The 26,290-nt window shown below is 45.7% G+C and overlaps 1 protein-coding gene across 38 annotated transcripts in view; it reads left to right on the top strand.

The window, feature by feature from the left end:
• The window catches only part of ANKS1B (ankyrin repeat and sterile alpha motif domain containing 1B), a 1,023,959-nt gene extending 1,000,335 nt beyond the window's left edge, over positions 1-23,624 (top strand). For 24 of the 38 annotated variants that reach the window (XR_011994937.1, XR_011994933.1, XR_011994931.1 and 21 more), the window contains 2 exons: positions 11,189-11,356; positions 21,752-23,624. Coding sequence is in view for 26 of the 38 variants with exons in the window: in XM_072724641.1 (XP_072580742.1) it covers positions 11,189-11,356; positions 21,752-21,862 (279 nt within the window). In the remaining 12 variants the exon portion in view is untranslated. Of the gene's footprint in view, positions 1-11,188; positions 11,357-11,535; positions 11,811-21,735 lie in introns of those variants that run through there. The other 14 variants (XM_072724642.1, XM_026013124.2, XM_026013122.2 and 11 more) reach the window with 7 other exon arrangements.
• The last annotated feature ends 2,666 nt before the right edge of the window (positions 23,625-26,290 follow it).

Raw genomic sequence — 26,290 nt, 5'->3', positions numbered from 1 at the left:
TAAATTAACACTGTCAGGGTGCATTTCTGTCTCTCTTTCCTGCATTGGCATAAATCATTGAGAATCAACCAAGTCACAAAGTCAAAGGTGGGTGGGTATTCAAAGAATAATAATCACTTTTTTTTTTCTCTCTCATCCCTATTTTTTTGTGAGAGAGGAAGGGAGGGAGGAATATTATTAGTGCCTTAAATCAATCCCACTTTTGGGAAGTGAGAACAAAAGGCATTCTGACATTTTTTTTCACAGGTTGTCTGGCAGCATTTATACATGTGTTCATGTAGCCTCCTCCCGAAGAACTAAAACAAACAAACAAAATCAGATGTCACCTTTAGAGGTGTGGCCTTTAGAGTCAGGTCAGCGCACCTTAGCTTTAATAGTTTGGCGGAGAACTAGTCCTCAGGTTCCTCCCTCTCCAAAACAGAGATAAACATGACAGTGCGCACCTCCAACGGAGCCTAAGAATTAAATGAGCTACTGCATGCCCACTCCCAGCCCAGGGTGTTCTGTCCTTGTCAGCTGCTAGGGATGGGCAAAGGGGTAGTAGCAGTTTGGTGGAGGTTGCATTCTCTCTTGTCATCAGAACCTGGATGAGGACTTAGGTCCCAGTTTTCCACCAAGAGCATGTGTTTGCTGCTGCCGTAGTCCACACTTGAGGAGAAAGCCAGGAGTCCACTGAAGTACATACTGAGTGCCTACTATGAGTCGGGCGCAGGTCCCTGCTCTCCAGGAGCTCATGATTCAGGAGAAGGAGTAGGGGACCTAACAAATTGTTGCAAGAAAATCCCAACCATGCTGTCCCGGAGCTGGGCCAGTACCTAGCAGGGCCGGGGCTCCCAGAGGAGGCGGCTTGGGCTAGAAGCTGAACGCTTGGTTTGTGTGAACATGTGATAAGTTTGCAGGTGTGACAACTCATTAATTCATTTTGGAATGGCGAGTTCATGGCACTAGACACGCATCTGTGATAAAGCAAGGAAAAGTCACTTGTATTCACTGTGTGTATTAAGCCGAGGAAGTGGATATGTCCATTTGAGAAAGATTTTCAATGAGCAGGATTCAAATCAAAAGGGGTTTGAATTTGGTAGGTGCCCCCCACACACACGCCCTTTTCAAAGGTATCACAAGTTACTGATGGGGTTATGTAGCTTCCACTAGGAGCTTCGACTTTTGAAGAGCGAGAAAAGACGGACGCCTGGGTGGCTCAGCAGTTGAGCGTCTGCCTTCGGCTCAGGGCGTGATCCCGGAGTCCTGGGATCGAGTCCCATATCGGGCTCCTTGCATGGAACCTGCTTCTCCTGTCTCTGCTTCTCTCTGTGTCTCTCATGAATAAGTAAATGAAATCTTTAAAAAAAAAAAAAAAGAGTGAGAAGAGGTTGAAATCTAGCAAGCCCCTCCTGTGCACACCCCTTCTCCAAGTCCCTGCTGAGAAACAGGAGAAAGATCTGCTGTGTTTTGCTTCTGCCCTGGCAAGCCAGTCCTGCAGCGGGGCTGGTCAAGGCCCACTATCCAGCTGGCCTGGGCTGCGGTCCCATGTGGACGGGAGACCATGGGGCACAGGTGCACAGCCTCCAGGGGGGACTGCAGTGGTACAGGTCCTGACTCAGGGAGGACACCCCCTCTCCTTGCTCAGTCTTTGTAAAGCTGCGGCACACACGCATACTCAGGGTAAGGCATGAAGTTAAACCTTCGCAGGTAATGGGATGCTCTGCTGCCTGTAAAAATCTAGATTAAAAAATAATAATAATAAACATCTTTTAAAATCTGGTTTTTGAAGACCACTTAGCAGCAGGCAAAAGCCATTCATAATTTAATGTTGCACGAAAAAGCAACTTGCAAAACCACACATTAGGGATGATTCTAATTGTTTTTAAGTTCACGTAGATAAACCTTCATAGAGTATACCCAAGTATTTGTGCATATGTAAAAAGAAAACCAAAATGCAGTACTGGCTATATTCCAGCAGTAGAATTTTACAAGTGATTTTTCTGTTCTTTTATGTATTTTCAAAATTGTCTACATGTGCTCCTGTTACAATGAGGGAAAAATAGGAATTTCCTGATTCTCTTAAGTGAGCTGAAATTAGCCCTGACAAAGCTATCTGCACGTTGGTCCGTCAACCTATCAGCCCTGGACTAGATAGACATCCTTAGGAGCATACCTACCGCAAGGCCTGTGATGGGACAGTATTTATTTCCACAAGTATAAGCTCTCAAAATTAATTTCTGGCTGGTACTTGAGAAAACTAACTATAGGTAGAGTTAAGGAGATGTCAATGAATTCTGTGAATATGCTCAGAATATTCCCAGAGTTATTTTTGCCTCAAGACGTGGGTGAAGCAACTTGTAGATGAAGCTTACCCGAGGCCTTAAAAAACAAGAAGTACAAGCAAAATACAGCCAACAGAAAAATGTGGCTTCTTTCTGGAGACCCCACCAAGGACCCAGACTGAAAGCCGCTTTCCTTTGTCTTCAGGGCCCCCATGGCGTTCCCTGCCCGTGTTTGGCACTTATGCATCCAGGTCTACCTGCAAGAGGGAAGGGAGGGGACAAGAATTGGCTCTGTCCATCCATGTTCATCCATATATAACCCTTAAGTGCAAGTCCTCTGATTTTAGGAACCTACCAGGCAGCTTCCTTTTTTCAACTCTTCCAACAAACATTTGTTGAGCACTATGTATCCCAAGCCCTGTAAACACAAAGTCAGATGAGACTAGAACTTCAAGGAGCTCCATCAACAGAGGGAGTGGCCCTATGGAGAGAAAACACTAGTACATACCATGCAGTAAGTAGAGCGATGTCGAGGTGCTGCAGGGCTGCTTGAGGAGGGGCACCTGGCTTAACCCAGGGGCTGGGACAGGGGACTAAGAGAGGACTCCTGGAAGACAGAATGCCCCAGACGAATCTTCAAGGATGAGCAGTAACTCACCAGCCAAGGGTGGGAGATGGGAAGAGGGTGTTTTGCTAAAAGCAAAAGCCATTCCACAATAGACAGAATGCTTGGCCATTTGGAATCGTCTCTGGGGTGATTGTTGCAATGAGGACATCCTCTCAGATGAAGGCCAGCCTCCTGGCCGCTGCACCTCTAAGTACTGGTTGTGAGACTGTCAAGCCCTGCAGTGTGGCCTTTGTGTAATATGTTGCGACTTAATGTGGTGTCAGCCCTGTGAACACCTCGGAACAGCGAGTAGTTGGCTAGGTAGGGGACGTCACCTTCTAGTCCTACAATCGTGGATCCCCCAGGGTGGAAAGAGACCTCAAGGTCACCTGGAGGAGCCCCTACTCCCAGTGCCATCCCCCCAGTGACCGTGATGGGTGCTGTAGTTAGGTGGGTCTAGCCTCTGCCAGCCATCTAGGCGCAGCCTTTATTCACCAGCGCTTGTGTAGCAGCACTCTGAGGCTCCTCATGATGCCCTTGGCTTCTCCACCCCATCTGGGGCTTCCATGCACTGAAAAGGTCCATGCTTTGAATGTCCGACTGCATTCCTCCTCGGATGTGACGAGCCTCCGCTGACCCCCGGAGACCAAAGAACAGCCAGGTGAGGGGCTTTCATTTTCTGGGGTACGGAGCTAACACACTTCTGCCATTGTAGTTCCTGAAGTACGGTGGCTGTTTTTTTAGTGCTAATGGAAAATGCCAGTAGGCAGGTCAGGATGGTCTACTGGTAAACAGCAGCTTCCCAGCCTGGGCCAACAAGGCCTCTTTCCCCGTGGTGTCCTATCTCCCTTCAGCTTGCTCCCTTACTGTCACTTTCCTCAGGTGATGGGCAAGCGAGTATGATATACCTTGTCAGCCATTTTGGCAGGAGTGGGTTAAACAAAGGGAGCTCTTGAACAAACGTTTACCTGAAGAAACAGACACCATCTATGCCCCCTTCCACAAAGTACTTAAGGCAGCCTCCATGAATAGGTATGACAGGTCTGAATACCTAGGCGCACACAGATCTGAACTAGGGCAGAGGTCTACTCAAAGGAAGCTCAATGCCAGGGAAAGAGTTTTAACGTCAACACGCGGACCACAGAGTTGGCCATAGCTGTTAGAGCTGAGCCTCAGATTTGGCTGTGAGCTCCCTGGACGTCAAGGCAAGAGGGAGATGCATGCTGCTTTGAAAGAGGAGCATAACTCATCCTCTCAGAAAACAAAGCTTCAGTGAGGCATAAAGTCTGAAAGAACCTTTCACCTGGGGGTCTGTGACAGAACACTGTACGATAGCATCTCACACAGAGGGAGTCCCTCAGACACAAGATGCGCCCTTGGAGGTGGCCTCGGTGGAAGTAGAACACGAGCAGCCTCGTGACAGCAATAAGGCAGGAAGCCCCGTGGCACAAAATACTGGCTCCTCTGAGGTCAGACCTAGGTTTGAATCCTGACTCTGCCCCCATTACCACAGCAGTTTGAACTTGGCCCAGTTAATCAGTCTCACCGATCCTGAGCTGCTCACACATAAAATGGGGGGTTGAGGGGACCATTCTCCCTTTATAAGTAGCTGTGAGGACTGGATGATCCACAGCCAGCACTCAGCAGGTGGTAGTAAGCCACGTCCTGTGGGAGGGCCTGCAAGGGCTGCTTTATCCTCCCTGTGAGATGACATAGAAGATGGTCTGGGCTCACAGGTGGTGCAGCTGAGGTGCAGGGATAACACCCAGCACAGCTGCAAGGGTGCTCGTGTGCAAGTGAATCTCCATGTACCACATTGTTCAGCTAAGTGGGAAAGAAACTGGACAGTTGAAGTTCACACCCTCTGCTCTGCCCTTGGAGTAGACATATTGGGGCTCCGGGTTAAAGAAGGAGCTATGTCTTTTAAAATTCAACCAAACAGATGTTAGACTTGACATCCAGTGTGAAAATGGAAGCACCTACATGGGATCCTTGGCCAAATGGATGGCCAGCCCCACTGGTACGTGGAGGTGAGCCAAAGTAACGCCTGCAAGCAGGGCCTTGGGTTTCGCTTGGAACAGTGTCCAGCACTCTCTGCCAAAAATGGAAACAGCACTTAGAACCCCAAGGTGGTGGGTAAGGAATAAGGAAGCAGTTTTTGAGCTAGAATATTTTCTCTTGTTTCTAATTATCAAAATGGAAAAGCTTATAATATTTTATGACTGTAAAATTACTCATCTTCATTTGAATAAAGTTCAAACCACACGAAGAAATACAAAGAGAAGGATCCTGCACAGCCTCAACACTCAGAGATGACCATTAGTAAAAATCTTAATATACATCCTTGTTTTCTATGCACATAGATACCATCTATGTATATATGTCTATATATTTTTACTTTTGACCAGTTTTTTTTTAATGACTCAATTTTCAGTTTAACCAGCTGCCTCATGTTCCACTGTGTGGACTTCTGTAGTATACTTAGTCCTCTATTTATGAAAACCTTAAACATTATAATGAATATTCTTGCAAAAATGCCACTGAACTCTTCAGCCTGAAAAATGTTCAAGCCCATACTTTTATCAAAAATGCTTCGCTTTTTTTTTTTCTCTCTCTCTCTCTCTCCTTCTAAAAATAAAAGAATGCTTTTGTTTCCAGCCCCATCCTGGGCCACCTCCACAGCTGCTCCTCCAGGCCGGGAGGCAGCTTGGCTCTTAAGGATGCAGATAAAGCTCATGGCTAGGACAGAACCAAAAGGCACCCCTAACCCAGGGTACCCCAAACAAGCCCAGACTGGATGGACACAGGAGGACATGCTAGATTCCTAGGGCAAGCAAGGTCAAGAACTGGGCTCTCCCTGCACTTGTTTAGAGGTTTCTAACAAGGAAGGAAGAATGAAGCTCCTCACAGGGGGGTGGGGATGGGCTGGGGCTACAGTGACTGGAGTGGTCAAATTCCACCTGCCAATATCTATACCTCTAGTAAGAGCCTATTTACTGTATGGTGCGCTTACACATCTCTAAGTTTTACAAGCTGGTTCTTCCTTTATATGAGCTATTTGGACATTTTCACTTCTTCATTATAATGATTATCAGGTTATGGAAATGGTAAGTATTAATTTTTCAAATAAAACATAAAAGTATAAAGCAGGAAAAAAAAACATAAAAGAATCCTAGTGATGCATCAGTTAATATAAATAGCTGAGTGATCAGAATTTTTCCAAGGGGACAGACGGCTCACATCGGTGCTGCAGTTTTTCCAACACCAACCTGATGAATGTTCTGGGTACAGCCTCCGTGACTAGGATGTAGGAGGACAATGAAGGGCATCTCTTTGTCTCTCCATGAGCCTCCTCTAATTCCCAGACACTCGCTAGGGACTCAACCCTTGACACATGGAAGTCGCCAAATAGGTGTCCAAGGTGACGGTTAGCTGTGGTCCTGACTGCCGTGAGCTCCCAGTAAATGCAAGCTTGCCAAAACATCTCCCGTTTGCATAAGAACGATAAGTGTGTGTCCCTTGGCTACCATTAGGCTCTATCCTTAAAATGCGAGGGCTCTGCAAATTCCTCTAATGTAGCAATTCTTAATTCACAGATCAGGATCCCTAGGGGAAAAGGGAAGGGCTTTGGAGGTTGTCGTGTTCCCCCTGGGGCGGTTGTCCCCATGGACTTGGGATTCCCTGCCTTCATCCTAAAAGTCTCTGCTAGAGAGGGAGTGCTGCTGGGCGTCCTTTATCATGGAAGGGGCACATGCAGTGGTTGACAGTCCTCATGATGATGGATCATGTCAAGTCACAAAGGACACCCACTGCTTGGAGGCTGCCTCTCCACTGGTCCTGGCATGAAACCCAAGCAAATTGTGTACTTTTCAGGACCCTCACACTGGCCAAGATGCATCGACCACCCAAGAGCTTCTATATTTAATGTTTATTTTAAGTTTGTTTTTTTTTTTTAACAGTTCTCAAAAGTCCTTTATCGCAACTGTAGTTGTAAGGTAGAGTGGTCAAGAGCATGGCTACCAACACTTGGATTCAAATCCTAGCTCAGCCAGGTGCCAGCTTCATGACCAAGTTACTGAACCATTCTGTGCTCAATTCGCTCACATGTAAAACAGGAGCAATAATAGACCCACAGTTATTAATAACCCCTACAGGGTGGTGGTTAGGGTTCGAGGTGGTCCATGTGAAGTGTGTCATATGGTCCATGGCACACAGAAAATAATGTGGGCTGAGATTGTCATTAGTTGAGTGTAATCGTGAGTGATTCTCAAAACAGTTCAGTGAAGTTGGTCCTGCATGTTATTATCCCCATTTTCATGTAAAGAAAAATGAGGCTCAGAGCATGCTGTCTCCAGGAATCATCCTCCATGCCTGCACCAAACATACATGCACAACACGGGCTATCCTCTTTCATTGGTGGTCTTTGTGAGGTAGAAAATGCTCAAGGCCGATAGCCATAATAAGTGTGATTCTAGAAAGACACTCATGCTGAAAAGCCAAGGTAGGTATTTCCCAATAAGCTAGGAGGGGCAGAAGGAGCCACGGCCAGAGACAGGCTGGCTCACGTCATCTGAAAGATGTAAAGTAGGACATGTAAAGCCAAAGGAGTTTGAATGTATCCCCAAGGGAGGTCGTGACTGGAGAGGAGAACATGGTTGTGGGACAGGCTCTGTGGTTTGGGCTAACGGGTGAAGGGACACCTTAGTGCTGACTGTGCTGCTGTGACCAGGATGGATCACAGGAAGTGGGGTGATTCCTCATGTGGTTGAGGGTGGGGTGGTTCCAGGACTGACTCCCCGTGACTCCACACTGTTCATGCCAGCTCATGGGCTGGCAGGCAGTTCCTCTTCCTGCTGAACCCGACCAGCCTTCTTTAGCATTGCATGGTGTTCCCGTTTTTTGTGGCTGCTTGAACAGCCATTCCAAGACTTAGTGACCTAGAAGAACATCCATTGTATAATGTTTATGATTCTGTGAGTAAGGGATTTGGGCAAAATGGGGCAGTTCTGCTCTCATCCGCTCAGTGGTATGTGGGGCCTCCACTGGGGTGGCTCAGATGGCTGCTGATGTTGGGACAGCTCTTTTGGGGCCAAGTGTCCGCATTCTTGGGGCCTCCCTGTGCAGCATTTCCTAGAGATCACAAGTCCGGGATGACTCCTTCGCTGTGTATCTGGCGGCGAGGCTGGGATGACTGCCACTGCTGGTTCTTTCCAGGCAGCCTCTGCCTCTGGCTAGCCTGGTTATTTGCACAGCATGGTGACCTCAGGGCGGTCAGATGTTTATCCATGGCTGCTTTCCTCAGAGCGAGTGTTTGCCCAAGAGGCCTGGGTCAAAGCTACAGCCACGTGTCCCTTCTGCTGCAATCTGCTTATTGGAAAAGTCAGGAGGGCCCACCCAGATTCAAGTAGGTGGGGAAACAGACTGACCATCCTGGGGGAATGTCACGGCAGGCGCGAAAGGGCAGCGGAACTGATGGGAGCCGTCGTGGGGAGCAGCCCCCATGCGGGGTAGGGTTAAAGCATGGACTTTGAGTCACAGACACTCGTTCATATCACAGCTCTGTGACTTTCTAGTTCTGTGATGTCAGGCAAGTTACTTAACCCCTCTGAGCCTCGACTTCCTCATCTATGAAGCAAGGATAATGGTATTTGGAAGGTAACTGTGGTAATCCTTAAGTGGAACAACTCTAAGGCTTGGCCCACTCAATTCCTAACGCCTGGAACTCCTCACGTGACGGTAGCTGTGCTGCCTAAGGCAACGACCCTGTAGTATACGTACACCGCACAGGGTGCAACTATGGTAGTGCTGTGGCCCTGGCGTGTCCTTTGGCTCCTCATCCATTCATTCACCGAGCACGTACTGAGCACCTGCGCTGTGCCAGCCACACTCCCAGGCACCGGCCTCACCACAGTTGTGAAGATAACAATACAAGTAGAGGGTAGTTGGGCCTTCAGGTGTTGGAGCAGCATCCCTAGCGCCCCAGTGCCAGCTAACGTCACTGGGGGCAGCAGGCCTGGCTCAAAGGAGGAGGCCACTTCAGCCTCCCTGGCCACTTCAGCCTCCCTGATGCTGCAGTATTGACTTTTGGTCTCATCCCAGGAGAAGCTCCTACTCTCACAATAAGTGTCCTCCCATTTAAATAGTGTATCTAAGTTACTAGGTAAGGAGAGGCAAGGGAAATGAACCTTCGTCCCCACCCAAAGATGTGTCTGCAGGTCCTATCTGATGGGTCAGAAACACTCAGCATTCTGAAGCCCTGTCAGAACCAGCCGCTCCTCATGCCCATGGACCCTCCCTGGCTTCCAGAATCAAGACCTCAAACATTGAGGTGGCAAAAGAGATAGGAAAAGTAACAGTGTCCAACTCCTACTGTACATGATCATGAGAAAAGAACTCTTTATTCTAAATTAAAATGAAAAGCCAGGCATCAAGAGAAAACACAAGCCAAACCAGGAGAGGCCATTGGACACAGTCTGGTCTCCGTGTCTTATTTGAGCAGTTTCCTAACACCACGAACTAATTAAAAAATGAAAAAGCAGGGCTTCTAACCCGGGACCTTTCAAAACCTTTAGGCTTCCAATAATAGTCCTGCGAAAAATCACACTTGCTCAGATGAGCATCTTTGACTTTCATTTGAAGACACTGGAGCTTTTAAGTAAATCTCACTTTCAGGAATTTGTTTTTAGGTTAATGATAAAGGAATTCACACTCCTTAAGCTCCACTGCTCCAGTAGCTACAAGCTGCACATTGGCGCCGCGTCTGCTGCCTTTCCCTCAGCCCATCTGCGCACCCAGCGCACCAGTGGCCGCCTCAGAGCCCTGTCAGCTGGACGGCAACCATCTCCACAGGCTTGCCCAACAAGCCCGAGCACCCAGCACTTCACACGGAGACTGCAGAGGCCAGAAGCCTCAGTGTGCCTTTCAGAGGCTCCCCTCTGCGCGCTAGGAGGCAAAGCTGACGGTGACGTGGGTGCCCGGGGTAGGCAGTCGAAGGGTTCCGCCCTCTTGGTGCCGGGGTGGCCGGAGCTGTCTGCGGCCCTCCTCCACTGTCATTTGTGGGTGCCCTGCTAATTTACTCGTGTGACTCATCCTCGGAGGCAAACGTGGGATCTGCGCTCACTGCAGGAGGTGCTCAAGTGGGCTGTGCAGGGTTTGGGGTCTCCCGCAAGCACACATCCATCTTGTGGGGCCATCGCTTCCTCTGTCACCCAGAGAGGAAGATACCTCCTCTGTTGAAAGAGCTTTCCATCTCAGAGGCCTTGTCCCTCCTTGAGTGTAAGACCTCAACAGTCTGGTGTCGCCCTGAAACCTGGTCTGTCCAGAGACCCATGGCCTCTTCCACGTGGCTTCCGAAGGCCATCCTGTGTCCCTTGCCCTGACGTCATCACATGGGAACAATCCCAGGCGGTTCTGCCCAGCACCATGGGAACTGAGCCATTCTATGTGCTTGACTGGGGAGGACGGGCGGGTGCGGGGGCATCGTTGCAAAAGCAACATAAGCAGAGGCCATTTGTGTTTTAAAAAACCATGAACAGACATTCTAGGGTCGCTGACCAGAATGAGACCTTGAGAAGCCCACGCCCGCTGTCTGCGGGGGCCCTCTGTGGGCCACGGGCATCTGCGCGGGCTCTGGTGCACCCTGACCCCGGGGGCACGGCCAAGACCTGCCTCTTTGAGGTGGACGGCGTCGTATTTTCTCACTGAGAGAAGACCGGGCGGAGCTGTGCGGCGAAGAGAAGGCAGGAATCGGGGATACATATCCAGAGAAGAGAAAACAAAGCCAGAGTCGTCGTGGAGGGAGCGGTTGAAGGTCTGAAGAGAAGAGCCTTTCTCCCAGTCGCTGCTGGGACCGGCATTTGGGCCCGACAGACTCTCCTGTCTCTTGCTGGTTTGATGATGAAATATGGAGCGGACCCACAGGGAGAGCAAGCGCCTCACGAAAGAGATGGATAATTGGCTCTGTTTGCACGCTGGCGGCTGTAGCTGTGAGACACCACAGCAGCATGACTAATGCCTCTCCCCTCCGCCTAAATTAGATTTTGATTGTGCTTCGGAGATGTTCACTGAATCACAGATGTTTGAGGTAAAAAGGCCCAACCCTCTCAGGCACAGCTCCTGCGGCGCGTGTGGGCCGGCGCACAGGGGCGGCCGGGCCGGGCAGCCCCCGCCTTCCCGCCCGGGCGCAGCGGGGAGGGAGCCGCGGCGGCCCCTGGGGCCAGTGGGTGCGGCCCGGGGAAGGCGGGGCCCCGCTGTCGCCCCGCCCCTCGGCTCGGCCAACCTGCGGCCGCGGGGTAAGTGCCCCCCCCCTCTCCCGCAGAACCTGGCCTACGAGATCATCCTGACGCTGGGACAGGCGTTCGAGGTCGCGTACCAGCTCGCGCTGCAGGCCAGGAAGGGGGGCCATTCGTCGACGCTTCCCGAGAGCTTCGAAAACAAGCCCTCCAAACCCATCCCCAAACCCCGCGTCAGCATCCGCAAATCGGTGGTAAGTAGGAAAGAAACGTGAGCTGCAGGCCTTGCGCTGGGGGCCGGCGGGGGGGGGGGGGGGGGGGCGTCACCGCCCGGCCTGCGCCCTCCACCCCCGCCCGGCTCCCGCACCCCGGGGGGGCATCCGACCCTGGAGGCTCCCAAGGACACTCCGACTTTCTCTGTCACCCGTGGCAGCCCTGCGACAGGGGGGGCCCAGTGCTGCCCAGTCTTTCCTGAAGGTTCCGGCAGGCGAGGAAACGACGTTCCCTGAGGCTTCGCTGCCCTGAGCAGGCTCCCGCCCTCCCGCCCGGCGCCCTGCAGAGCCGCCCTCCTTCCTCCAGGAACGTCCCCCTCCCCTCCGCAGCCGCCGAGACCTCGTGTCCTGAGGAGGCCGTCCCGCGGCCTCCGTGCTTCCCCGCCAGCCTCCACCCGGCCCTGCTCGGCGGCCACGGCCACGGGGCAGCACCCAGGTGCCCGCCCTCACACCCGTGCGCCCTCTAACTCTCTCCTCCCTGTTTGTGGGGTCCCTGGCTTGTGGGGTCACAGGACAGGCGTAGGATCCCTAACGTTTGTCAGGAAGCACCTCCCTTGGTGACCATGCGGCTCCTGGTTTGCAGTCTTCTCTTGGGCCTCTACTCCTGTCACGGTTCTTGGCAGCCTCAACACCCTCCGTGGGGACGACCCCTCCAGCATCTGGCCTTTGCCCCTTGATGGCTCATTATTACCCCCCTCATCTCTGAGCATCACCAGTGACATACAGTCCTCCGAAAGTCTTCCCTTCAGATGCCACGGTCCCTTCAGCTCTGCCCCCACCGGGCCCCACTGGTTCCCAATGTTGGCACACTCCCACACATCCAGACTTGTGTGTCCAACTGCTTCAACATCTAACAGACATCTGAAACGCAGCATGTCCACAACAGAATTCTCTTCACTTTAATTCCGGTATGATTAACATACAGTGTTCCATTAGTTTCCACTTTATAGTAGAGATTTAACAGCTCTACGTACTGCTCGGTGCTCATCTGGACACGGAGCCTTAATCCCCTTCACCTGTTTCCCTCATCTCCCACCTACTGCCCCTCTGCTAACCATCATTTCTCTATAAGTTAAGAGTCTGGGGGGGGGGTGGGGTTTGTTGTTCATTTCTTAGAAAACAAATATAAATGAAGTCGTGTGGTAGTTGTCTTTCTCTGACTTATTTCACTTAGCTTTGTACCTTGTGGATCTGTGTTGTTGCAAATGGCAAGATTTCATTTTGTATGGCTGAGTCCTGTTCCCTCCTGTGTGTGTGTGTGTGTGTGTGTGTGTGTGTGTGTGTGTACACCACTTTTTCTTTATCCATTCATCCATCCGTGGACACCTGGGCTGCTCCCATATCCTGGCTACTGTAAATAATGCTCAGTAAACATAGGGGTGCATGTATCTTTCCAACTTCATGTTTCATATTCTTTGGGTAAATATCCAGTAGTGCAGTTACTCGGTCATATTGGTAGTTCTGTTTTTAATTTTTTAGGAAGCCCCACACTGATTTTCCACAGTGGCTGCACCAGTTTGCATTCCCACCAGCAGTGCGTGAGGGTTCCTTTTTCTCCATATCCTTGCAACACTTGTTTCTTATGTTGTTGATGTTAGCCATCTGACAGGTATGAAGTGATATCTCATTGTGGTTTTGATTTGCATTTCCCTGATGATGAGGGATGTTGAGCATCTTTTCATGTGTTTCTTGGCCATCCATAGGTCTTCTTTGGAGAAATGTTTTTCACGTCTTCTACTCATTTTTAATTGGATGATTGGGCGTTTTGGGTGTTGGGTTGTTTACATTCTTTAAATATTGTAGATATTAACCCCTTATCAGAGTTGTCATTTGCAAATATCTTCTCCCATTCGGTAGGTTGTATTTTGATTTTGTTGATTGTTTCCTTTGCTGTGCAGAAGCTTTTTATGTTGATGTCCCAATGGTTGATTTTTGCTTTTGTTTCCATTGCTTCAGGAGACATATCTAGAAAAACACTGCTATGGCTGATGTCAGAGGAATTACTGCCTGCTCTCTCTTCTAGGATCTTTATGGTTTCAGGTCTCACATTTAGATATTTACTCCATTGTGAGTTTATTTTTTGTGTATGGTGTAAGAAAGTGAGCCACTTCCATTCTTTTGCATGTAGCTGTCCAGTTTTCCCAGCAACATTTGTTGAAGAGACTCCTGTTGCATATTATCTCTTTTATTGAAGATTAATACATGGGTTAATTTCTGTTCCATGGACCTATGTATCTGTTTTTGTGTCAGCACCATACTGTTTTGATGACCGCTGCTTTGTAGGATATGTTGAAATCTGGGATTGTAATGCCTCCAGTTTTGTTCTTCTTTCTCAAGACTGCTGTGGCTAATCAGGGTCTTTTGTGATTCCATACAAATTTTAGGATTGTTTGTTCTAGTTCTGTGAAAACTGTTGTTTGTATGTTGATAAGGGATTGCACTAAATCTATAGATTGCTTTGGGTAGTGTGGCCATCTTAATACTATTTGTTCTCCCAATCTATGAGTATGAACTATCTTGTCATTTGCTTGTGTCATCTTTAATTTTTTTTTTATCAGCGTTCTGTTGTTTTCAGGTAAAAGAACAACTTGGTTAAGTTTATTCCTAGGTATTTTATTATTTTTGGTGCAATTTTAAGTGGTATTGGTTTGTCAGTTTCTCTTTCTGCTACCTCATTATCAGTGTATAGAAATGTAGTGGTTTCCTGTATACTGATTTTGGATCCTGAAACCTTACTTAATTCATTTCTCAGTTTTCATAGTTTTCTGGTGGAGACTTAGGGTTTTCTATACATGGTATGATGTCATTTACAAATAAAGGTTTACTTCTTCCTTACCAATTTGGCTACCTTACTTATTCCTTACCAATTTTGCTTTCATTTCTTCTTCTTGTCTGATGGTTCTGGCTAGACTTTCCAGAACTTTGTTGATTAAAGTAGTGAGAGTGGACATTCTTATTTCTGATCTCAGGGGAACAGCTGTGTTTATCATCATTGAGTCTGAAGTTAGTTGTGGGTTTTTTGAATATGGTGTTTATTATGTTAAGGTATGTTCCCTCTAAGCCTACATTGTTAAGGGTTTTATCATGAATAGATATTGCACTTTGTCAAATGCTTTTTCTGGATCTTTTGAAATGATCATATGCTTTTTATCCTTTCTCTTATTGATATGATTTGAAAATACTGAACCACTTGCATTCCAGGATTAAATCCCACTTGATAGTGGGGAGTGATTTTTTTTAATGTATTGTTCAATATGGTTTGCCAGTATTTTGTTGTATTTTTGTATGAATGTTCATCAGGAATATTGGCCTATAATTTCTCTCTCTCTCTCTCTGATAGTGTCTTTATCTGGTTTTGGTATCACAGGGTAATGTGGGCTTCAGAGAATGAATTTGGAAGCTTTCCTTCCTCTTCAATTCTTTGGAAAAGTTTGAGAAGAAAAAGGGTTTTTTTTTTTTTTTTTTGAAGATTTTTGCTTATTCTTGAAAGACAGAGAGAGGCAGAGACACAAGCAGAGACATAGACATACCCAGGTGTCCCAAGAAGAATAAGTATTAACTATTCTTAAATGTTCAGTAGAGGGGCATCTAGGTGGCTCAGTGGTTGAGCATATGCCTTTGGCTCAGGGCATGATCCTGGGGTCCTAGGATCAAGTCCCATATCAGGCTCCCTGCAGGGAGCCTGCTTTTCCCTCTGCCTATGTCTTTGCCTCTCTCTGTCTCCCATGAATAAATAAATAAATAATCTTTAAAAATTTTTAAAAGTAAATGTTTGATTGAATTCACCTGTGAAGCTATCTGGTCCTGGACTTTCTTTTTTTTTTTTTTTTTTTTTTTTGGTCCTGGACTTTCGTTTGTTGGGAGTTGTTTTGATTATTCATTCAATATCATTGCTGGTAATTGTTCTGTTCAAATTTTCTATTTCTTCCTGATTCAGTTTTAGGAGATTATAGATTTTTAGGAATTTATTTCTTCTAGGTTGTCCAATTTGTTGGCATATAATTTTTCATAATCTAATTCTTTACTTTTGTGGTGTCACTTGTTATTTCTTTCATTTTTTATTTGGTTTATTTGAGTCCTTTATTTTTGTTGTGTCTGGCTAGAGGTTTATCAATTGCATTGACCTTTGCAAAGAACCAGCTCCTGGTTTCATTGATCCGTTGGTTTTTTAGTTTTCTATTTCATTTATTTCTTCTCTAATCTTTATTATTTCTTTCTTTCTGCTGGTTTTAGGTTTTGTTTTCTCTTTTCATAGCTCTTTTAGGTGTAAAGTTACATTGTGATTTTTCTACTCCTTGAGGTAGGCCTGTTGATGTAAACTTCCTCTTTGAACAGCTTTTGGTGCATCACAGAGATTTAGCATCATTGTTTTCATTTTTCTCCATGTATTTTTTATTTCCTCTTTAATTTCTTGTTTGACCCATTCATTGTTTAGTAGCCTATTAATTATTTAACTCCTTGTATTTGTGTTCTTTCCAGATATTTTCTTGTGATTGGTTTCTAGTTTCATAGTGTTGTGGTCAGAAAAGACACATGGTATGACTTCAATATTTCTGAATTTGTTAAGACTTATTTTGCAGCCTAACATCTATTCTGGAGAATCTTCCATGTGCACTTGAAAAGAATGTGTATTCTGTTCTAGGATAGAATGTTCTGAATGTATCTGTTAAATCCATCTGGTTCAAGGTGTCGTTCAAAGCTACTCTTTCCTTATTGATTTTCTGTTTAGATGACCCATGGATTTAAGTGGGATGTTAAAGTCCCCTACTACTATTGTATTACTATTGGTTTCTTCCTTTAGATTTGTTATGAACTGCTTTTTGTATTTGGGTGCTCCCATGTTGGTTGCATAAATATTTATGGTTGTTGTATCTTCTTGTTGGATTGTCCCCTTTAGGATTAGGTAGTGTCCTTCTTTGTCTCTTGTTACAGTCTGATTTGAAGTCTATTTTGTCTTACAGAAGTGTTGCTACCCCGACTTTCTTTTCACTTCCATTTGCATGATAAATGCTTTTCTATCCCTTCACTTTCATTTCAATCTGTAGGTGTCTTTAGGTCTGAAATGAGGCAGCATATACCAAGTCTTGCTTTTTTATCCATTCCATCACCCTATATATTTGATTTACATTCAAAGTAATTATTGGCAGGTATGTAGTTATTACTGTTTTGTTACTTGTTTTGTAGTATTTTCTGTTCTTTTTTTCTGGTCTCTTCTCTCATGGTTTGCTGGCTTTTAGTAATGTAGTTGGATTCCTTTCTCTTTGTTTTGTGTATCTGGTCACAGTTTTTGTTGTGTGGTTACCGTAATGTTTGTATATAACATCTTTTTTTTTAAATAAATTTATTTTTTATTGGTGTTCAATTTGCCAACATACAGAATAATACCCAGTGCTCATCCCGTCAAGTGCCCCCCTCAGTGCCCATCACCCATTCACCCCCACCCCCACCCCTCCTCCCCTTCCACCACCCCTAGTTCGTTTCCCAGATTTAGGGGTCTTCATGTCTCCCTTCTGATAACATCTTAATGCAGGGCAGCCCAGGTGGCTCAGCGGTTTAACGCCACCTTCAGCCCAGGTGTGATCCTAGAGACCCGGGATCAAGTCCCATGTCAGACTCCCTGCATGGAGCCTACTTCTCCTTCTGCCTGGGTCTCTGCCTCTCTCTCTCTGTCTCTCATGAATAAATAAAATTTTTTTAAAAATAACATCTTATTCAGATGGCAGTGAATATTAAGTTGATGGTCACTTAAGTTTGAACCCATTCTAAAAACACTAAATTTTTAATTCCTCTCCTCCCCTCCCCAAGTTTTAGGTGTATGGTGTCATACTTTACATCCTTTTATTTTGTGAATCCCTTGACTGATTTTAAAGGTATACTTAATTTTACTGCTTTTGTGCTTCCTACTTTTCTTACTCCTGCTTATGGTCTTTCCATTCAGAGTTTTGTTTAATATTTGTTGTACGGCTTGTTTAGTGATCATGAATTCCTTTAACTTTTGTCTGGGAAACTCTTTCTCTATCCTATTCTGAATGATAGCCTTGCTGGGTAGAGTATTCTTGACTGTAGGTTTTTTCCTTTCAGCACTTTTTTCTGGCCTGCAAAGTTTCTGCTAAAAAAATCAGCTGATAGGCTTCTGGGGCTTCCTTGTATGTAACTTTTCTTTTCTCTTGCTGCTTTAAAAATTCTGTCTTTATCACTACTTTTTACCATTTTAATTATAATATGTTTTGGTGTGAACCTCCTGGGTTGATTTTGTTAGGAGCTCTCTGTGCCTCCTGGATCTGGATTTCCATTTCCTTCCCCAAGTTAGGGAAATTTTCAGCTATTATTTCTTCAAATACATGCTCTGCCCCCTTTACCTCTCTCTTCTCATTCTAGGATCCCTATAATGCAGTGCTATTATACTGGATGGTGTCACTGAGTTCCCTGAATCTATTCTTCATTTTTTGTTAATCTTTTTTCTTTCTCCTGTTCAGCTTGATTGCTTTCCATTCCTTTGTCCCCCACATCACTGATCCATTCTTCTACTTCCTCTAGTCTATTTATTCCCTCTAGTGTATTTTTAATTTGTTATTGGGTTCTTCTTCTGATTGTTTTTTTGTTTTGTTTTGTTTTGTTTTGTTTCTATCTCTTTGTTGAGGGTCTCACTGAGGTCCTGTACTCTTTTCTCAAGTCCAGTAAGTACCTTTATGACCTTTCTTTATCAGGCATATTACTTATCTCTGAGAGTTTTGCTGTCTTGCTGTGATTTTGTCCTGTTCTTTCATTTGGGACACATTCCTGTTTCCTCACTTTGTCTAACTCCCTGTCTGTTTCTAACTCCCTGTCTGTTCTGACACAGAACAGAGTCAGTCATGCCTCTTGCTCTTGAAAGTAGTGGCCTTAGCAAAAAGCAAAAGTGCCACTATAGTGCCCTGCAGTGCAATGTCCCCTCTTCATCAGAACCTGGCATTTATGGGGTGTCCCCTATGTGTGTTGTGTGCACCTTACTGTTGTGGCTGAGCTGCTTTTGCCTTCAGTCCAGTTGTCTTCTATGGCTCTCTTTGCCTATTGTGGGCAGGGATTGGTTCCCTGTGTTAGTAGGCCAGTCTGGGGCTGCCTTAGGCTTGAGCTGGGTTAGACCAGGTATTTTCCAGAGCTACAGGAGCATCACAATGCAGGGCACTCTCCCTGGGTTGTACCCTGAGAAGTTTTTGTTGGAGAGTGGGGCCTGTAGTCAGACCGGATGTCAGTCTCCAGCCCACTCCGGGCCACAGTCAGATTGCTGTGCATGGTTTTACACCCTTTTCCCTGGGAGTCCCTTTGGGAGTGGTGCTAACCCCTCTCAGGGCTGCCTGCATACTGCCATGCTTGTGGCGTTGTTCTGGATGGACTGGCCAAGACCAGGTTGGGGGTAGGTCTGCAGGAGAGCTTGAGGGCAGGGCATGCTGTTAGCAAGCCAAGTGGTGAGTGTTCTTGCTGCAGTGGTTCACACAGGTGTACTGGTCTAGGCTGGAGCGTGGAAGAGGGAACTGGTGCCTGCCAGTTCATTTTCTCTTGAGTAAGTCTCCCATAGATCCTTGCCCCTGCAGCACATGCTCTGAGATCAGTAAACAAATCTCCCTCCCTCCCGTATACCCCAGGTATCTTTCAAACTGCTGCTTCAATGCCATATCCTGGTGACGCTATTTGTTATGCTGTCTCCTTAAGGGCAGGGACTCAGTTTCCTTTCACTCTCTCTCTCTCACTGATTTTCAAAGTTCCAGGTATGTTAAGCCCCACTGACTGTAAAAATCCACAACGTTAAGCCCCTCTGGTTTTCAAAGCCAAGTGTCATGGGAATTCATCTTCCCAGTGCAGGTCCTTGGTGCCTGGGGTGGGGTCTGCGCCTCTCCCCTCTGTACCCACAGTATCCCTTCCTTAGGTCCTGCAGGTCTGTTTAGCTCCCAACTGCATCTCTACCCTTTCTACCCTCTTCAGTGTGGCCTCTTTTCTGTGTCTAGCTGTGAGTCTGTCCTGCCAATCTACAGGTCATTTACACTGATGGGGGTGTTATCAAGGTATAGCAGGAGATAAAGTGAGCCTAGGATTCTCCCCCTCTGCCATCTTCCCTGGAAGTCCCCAGAACAGAATCCTTGATTCTCCCCTCAAAGCTGTTTATTCTCTGTCTTTCCCAGCTCAGTAAATGGCATAACCATTCACCATGCTGCTCAAGCCATAAATCTAGAGTCATCCTTAATTCCCATCTTCCTCTGACCACTGTGTACAACCCCTAAGACATGTCTCAGATCCAGCCACTCCTCTCCATTTCCTCAGTCACTCTTACACAGACTACCACCACTACTCTCTCCAAAACTATGGCAGTACATAGCCTAACAACCTTCCTTCTTCCTCGTGCAGAGTGATCCTAAAACACACATCAGATCATGGCACCACTGCCCCCAAGTACCTAAACCTGATTTCCCATCAAGCTTCTCTCTTGATGCTCAGACCTTCCTACTTCGGAACAGAACAAAGCTCACTCCTACCTGAGGCCTTTGTGCCACCTTTTCCTTCCACCTACCATAGTGTCCCCCATATTTCTGCACAGCAGACTCCCACTTGTCATTCAGGTCTCAGCTACATGAAGAGGCTTTTTCTGGCCCATTCTGAGGTAGACACCTAGTCATACTCAATTGTATACCTGCTTTTAATTCTATGTAGCATTTATTGATGGAGATTTGTTCATTATCTGTCTCCCCTCCCCCCCAAAAAAACCTCTAGTTAAATGTCCAGTTTTCAGAATATTTTTTTGGATTATCTCCTAGCGTATCATATTCTTTCTCACTGGACTGATAAATCTGTCAATGGCAGATGTCTCCATCTGACTTGACTCTGGTCTCCACAGACTCCTTCCAGAAGAGTACAACTGGGTTGGGTGCCATGAGGGCTCATAGAATATGCATCTAAAAGCCTCCACTGAGAAATATGAACTACACAGTGAATAATACTGATGTCCTTTAACTGCCTCAACATCCCATCCCCCTCAACTGGTGCCCATGTTCCATTTCCCTCAAATCCAGTTGTTTATTGCTGAGACATATTCCACAATGCCTAAGCATATGTGAGCCTTGTGGAGATACAATCAGTTCATACTGGAAGGTAGTCAAAGGGCACGGATCCCCGTAGCCTTCCAGCAGGCTCCCAAGGTCACACTGCAAGAGAAATGAGAGCCTTTCCCCGCTTCCTGGCCCCACCATTCCTGAGCAGAGCAGGAGGCCAGGGCAGATGTGGAAACACCAAAAGATGAAGCAGCAGTGTGATGGAAAACTCCGTCCAAGGCCCCTCCTAAGAGCTCACAGCTCAAGCCTTACTCAGGAATGGCCTGACTTTGGATGCACGGGGACCAGAACAGTTTTAAGCATTTTATAGCTCAGCCTCAGTCTGATTCAAGGCCTACCTTGACCTGGCCCTGCTCACCTTTCCACTCTCCACTCTGCAAACTAACTGCAAGTTCTCAGCCACTTCTCTTTATCACAGGAGTTTTGCACGTGCCGTTCCCCCTCTCCTTGCCCCATCACGAGGCAAACTCTAGCTCACCCTTCAGCTGTTTAGACATTACTTCATTCTTTTATAATATCTATTCAATAAGCATTTATTGTGTGCTGTTTATTTATTGGGTTGCCAGGAGCTTTTCTAAGTTTGAGAGAAACCGCAAACAACAAAATCCTACACTACCATGGAAGATGAAACTAATAAACATGATGTGTGTGGCAGAAGGATTATAAAGAATAGAGCAGAGGAGAGCAGAAAAGTTAGGATGCTATTTTGTATTGGGTGATGAACAGGTGAGATGGTAGTGATGAGCTGTGACCTGAATAACATCAGGGTGCAAGGCATGCAGGTGTCTGGGGAAAGGCCTTCCCATAGAGCAGATGATGTGAGCAGAGGCCCAGGATGTGGGCTTGGCATGCAGGGAGAAGCAAAGCCAGTGACTTTCAAGATTTTTGCCTTGAGGACTTCGGGTTTAGTCTGTGATGGCAACTACTGTAGGCTTGAGCTGGAGAGTAACCTAACCTGGTTCATCTCCTCTGGGAGCTCCCCTGGCTCACGAACCACAGAGCACCCTCCCTTCCTCCATTCCCTCTCCTCAGTATATTGAAGTGCTTCTGTGCTTGCTCCCCATCTGTGTGCCTTCAAGAGCAAGGGCTGGTTCTCAGTCACTGCCCACCCTCCGAGTACCCCGCATACACCTTATGCAATAAACATGTATCAAAAGGACAAAGACATGATTTTCACATACTAATATCCCCGCAGTCCTGTCAGGGCCTAGTGTCCGTTCCCAGGAAGTGTTAGGAAGCGTATACGCACTCCGGTTACAGGCACCGTATAACAGGCATCAGCCTTTCTGTTTTAAAGCAGATCGACCCATCTGAGCAAAAGACTCTGGCCAATCTGCCGTGGATTGTGGAGCCGGGACAAGAAGCCAAGAGAGGAATTAATACCAAGTATGAAACCACAATTTTCTGATACTCCCCATCCTCCTGTCCTCGCGGTGCCTTGCACACTGAGCAGTCCCGGAGCAGGCTTCCCTTCGCGCCTCCGTTTCCACCCAGCCCAGGAGGAAGACTGCTCTGTTTGTGTGGCCTTGTCACGGGCGAAAGGCCGCTGGCCATTCCTGGGGACGTTCTTTCTGCACCAGTGACAGAAAGTGTGCAAACAAGACTTTCCAGCCGTAACCCCTGAAAGGCATGAGTTGAGATTTTTTGCTGACTCTCCCGACTCCCCTCCCTGCCACCACCCAAGGTTATTTCTAATGACTCTGCCCCCAACACTGCTTTGCTGAATTTGGGGATAATACCTAAAAAAAAAAGGTACAGGGGATCTCTAATACTGCCTAAAAGTATAAAAATCTTGGCTTTTTCACAGTCAGCAGTTTTAAAGGTAGAATCAGAACAGAACTAACCCCCATAAAACACCTGTAAAATCATATCACTGAGCATCATTCCATGCATAAGGATAAAAACCATCCCCATGATTGCCAGGAAATCCTGTTTCCCAATTTCTATATTTGTGGATTTTATATGTAATCAACCATGTCAGATAAAGAAAACATTTACATCTATGGATTGATTCAAAATTTAAGAATGATTCAAAACAGAGGAATTTATTATGCACAGAAAAATGTGTCTTGTATTAAATATTTTTATTAAAAGAATGTTTCATTAATGCACTGATAAAACTAGGTTAGTTGTGAAGGATGTTTCTGGTTTCACTTCAAATAACTAAATTTTTACTGCTACCACCAAGAGGACCGGCTTGGGCATGGCAAAGCGCTGATGACCCTCCCCAGAGCAGGAGATTAGGGCAAGCAGACTGGCATCCAACCGAAAGTGCTGATGCAGCCATAAGCTGCAAAGATTGTTTTTTTTTTAACCTTCACAGTGTTTTAAAGAAAACGTTAAAAAAAAATTTAGGGCTCCTGCTGTCAAGATTTCTGTCATGGAAACCTTGTTTGAGAAAGGTGTTAATAAAATTCTATTGCAAAAATTTTTTTTCTAGAAAAAAAATACAAAAAAAAAAAAAAAAAAGAGAGATTCCAAAGTAATAAAACTCTTTTCTTGAAACAAATAAATGTTTGCTTACTATTTGATTAAATAAAATTTACTTACATTTCTTTAAGGTATTTTAATTTTTTTAATGTCTCTGTGGAGTATTTGTATGATACCATAATGTATATTTATGTAGAATCAAATTATATAAACAGTACCAATATCATTATAGAAAAAAGTAACATTTTAACGTATATTGTTCTAACTGATCATATTGTGAATCATTTTGAAGTTCATTATAGATATTGATAAATTGTGGGATTGTCTTAATGTTTTTTTTTAATTAACCTGTATTATTTTAAACCTGAGGATTATCAGTTATTCATCAGTTGGTGAGTTTTAAAGAAGGATAACTAAATTTTATTTGAAACTGACAAATGTATATGGATTTAGTTCAGTGTTGAAGAATTTTAATACAATATTAAATTACTTGACCTGAACAGTTCCTTGTATATATTTTGCCTATTCACTGTTGATATGTATGTAGTAAATGGAGAGTAAAATAACACTGAAATATGGTACCAAAAGGTAATTGTATAGGAGCAAAGTAAATAGTAGCTTTGCTGAAACAAAAATGTGTAAATATGCTTGGGCTTCCAGTTATAAATTTTGTAATTTTTGTCATTATTTATATCCTATATTAAAAAAAAGCACACAAAATAAAACAAATTGTACAGCCACTGGTGCTTGGCATCGTTCTGTGAGCACCTTTCCACTTCCATTTAGGAACAAAACCAAAGGCCCAGCCTCCTCAACATCTATAGCTTAAAGGGATTTTTTTAGCAATGGCAAAATTGAGAAAATGTGCTCACTTCTAAGTTCAACCAGTCTGAAAAAAAGGTGCATTGGCCTTTAAACCTTAAATTTCAGCCAGAAAATCCCCAATGTCTTTAAATATTACAGTAGAATTGGCAAAACAGAAATTTCTAAATGAGCAAGGACCACCAAGTAGATCACTTGTCTGAGACAATACAGATAGCATGTTTGGCAAAACATCTACACGTCTGTCTCACTCAGCTTGGGCTGCTAAACCAAATACCAGACTCTGTGGCTTGAACAGCAAATGTATTTCTCACAATTCTGGGGGCTGGAAAGCCCCAGATCAAGATGCTGGCAAATAGGTTTCTCTCTGAGGGCTCTTTCTCTTGGTTTGTAGGCATCTACCATCTTGCTGTGTGGTCATGTGACTTCTTTGGTGTGTGTGTGAGCGCACACTCGCATGCACACGGGTGCAAGGTTGGGGAGCAGCAAGCTCTCTGGTGTCTCTTCTTAAAAGGGCACTAATCTCATCCTGAGGGCCCCACCATCATGACTCCATCTAACCTAATTATATCCCAAAGGCCCATCTCCAAATGGGCCTCCAACCATCACATCGGAGGATTAGGCTTCAACATATGAATCTTGGTATGGGGTCAAAACATTACATAACATCAATCCTTCTATTTTCCTAAAACACACATGCCAGCTGCAAGTCAGAGACACTAGAAAGGTCGATTCATATTCCATAACCTATGACTTTCCAGAGATCTCCCCTGCAGTGCTGGCTCTGCTACTCTTTGAAACACACACCAAAACAAACTTGGGGTGCTACCAGCCTGACATGCATGGACCCAGGTCTCTGAAAACACTAAAACCATCTGAGAAGAGATGACATTTAGAGGCAGAAAGGACAGGTTTCCTGAGGAAAGGTTTGGGTGGGGATTTTAGATGGTAATGCTTCAGCTGGGCTAACTGGGCCCCTTTTTATCTTTGCTAACCACCAAGAGGTCAGCAGTCCTCTTCTCTCTGTGGATCAGATGCTTGTTTGTACCAGTTATGGTCCCAGCATGAAGCAGATGGCACATTCCAATTGGGATATTTTAAGAGTTTAATAAATAGAATACTTACATAGGTGTTGGCAGCATGTAGGGAAACAGACGGGTGGAACGGTGTCCCTGGGCTGGTGATCGCCTAAAGGGGAAGGGAAAGGAGGGGGCTGCCAGACAGGCTGCACAACAAGGCCAGCTGTGGTGGCCCTCTGAGGGGGAGCCAGGGATTAAAATACACTGATCTCACTCCACCCTGCATTCCCTGACCTCCCTGGAAGCCAGAGGACAAGGAGCCCACTGATGCAGTCTACACAGGGCGGGGAAGAGGGAAGAGAGGTCTGAGGGGCAAGTGGAAGAGAGCCAGCCCAACGATGAAGGAGGGGCTTGCAGCTCATATCTTAAAGGAGCAGTCTGCCACATCAGTAACTGCAGTGTCCACAGGGGGCTGGGGATCCCTGAAGGCTAATATTATTCCAAAAAAGAACTTTAATTGAATTATTCTATTCTTTTATTAAATTATATTCTATGATAAATTTGGGTGAATGAACCCCATGAAAATCCCAGTTAATCCATTAATAAGTCATGGCAGTAGTTTTTCTCAAGACACACCAGATTTTCTGTTGGAATAACTAGAAAATAATATTGGGGTAGACAATGTTTGGATATGATGGGGCAACAAAACAGGCCTAGATAATGAACACATGGCCAAATTCTCAAAAATAAAAATTCACACTTGGACCCCAAGTAACACTGCTTTGAAAAGAAATGAAAATCTGGTAAGTGGGCTAGCCTCCAGAGTTCACTCTTCTCCCACAGAACTGTCATATAATGACCATATTCATAAGTCTATATGGAATAAAGCCTTTAGGACATTCCGTTTTTCAGTTTTCTTTTTATATAATAAGGCGATTCACTATGTTTCCTATGAAACTCAAGCAATCTGACAGTTATAAACACATCTTACAATATAACTGGGACATCAGCCAACATAGGCCAACAGAACCTACCTGCACCCAGGATGCATCAGCCCGCCCCTGCTCCATCCGGCCCACCCCACACCCATTTACTGCAGTCTGTGCAAGTGAACCCAGGCATCTGGGTGCCCCGGCAAGAGTCCTGCTTCCCACAGAAACCATCTCCAAAGCAGGCAGAGAATCTCCTAGGCCTGTTGCCCAGTCACCATCCTGTGTACTGTGAAATCCCATTAGTACCCATAAGCCAGGGAGAATTAACCCTAAGAATTTGGAGCAGACCTGGGAATGCCAATTCCACTTAGCTGTTTCCTCTCTTCATCCCAAGCCAATCTACTGAGAACTTGCTCTGTGTTCATTGTGGCACTATTTAGCTTAAAGCTGCTAATGCAAAGACACAACATACTGCACACTGTATAACTCATAAAGAATTATAGCTACAAGTTACTTATAATCAAAACAGCTTTTGTTTTACTCTCCTATGTTTGTGAAAACTGCATGGGCATTCAATTTTCCAAGAGTAGTTAATGACCAAGGACGTGAGGATTTCCATCAGACTGAAACAGA

The sequence above is a fragment of the Vulpes vulpes genome, chromosome 10, assembly GCF_048418805.1.
Source record: "Vulpes vulpes isolate BD-2025 chromosome 10, VulVul3, whole genome shotgun sequence".
In the NCBI taxonomy this organism is placed as follows: domain Eukaryota; kingdom Metazoa; phylum Chordata; class Mammalia; order Carnivora; family Canidae; genus Vulpes; species Vulpes vulpes.
This window is presented reverse-complemented; position numbering and strand designations above follow the sequence as displayed.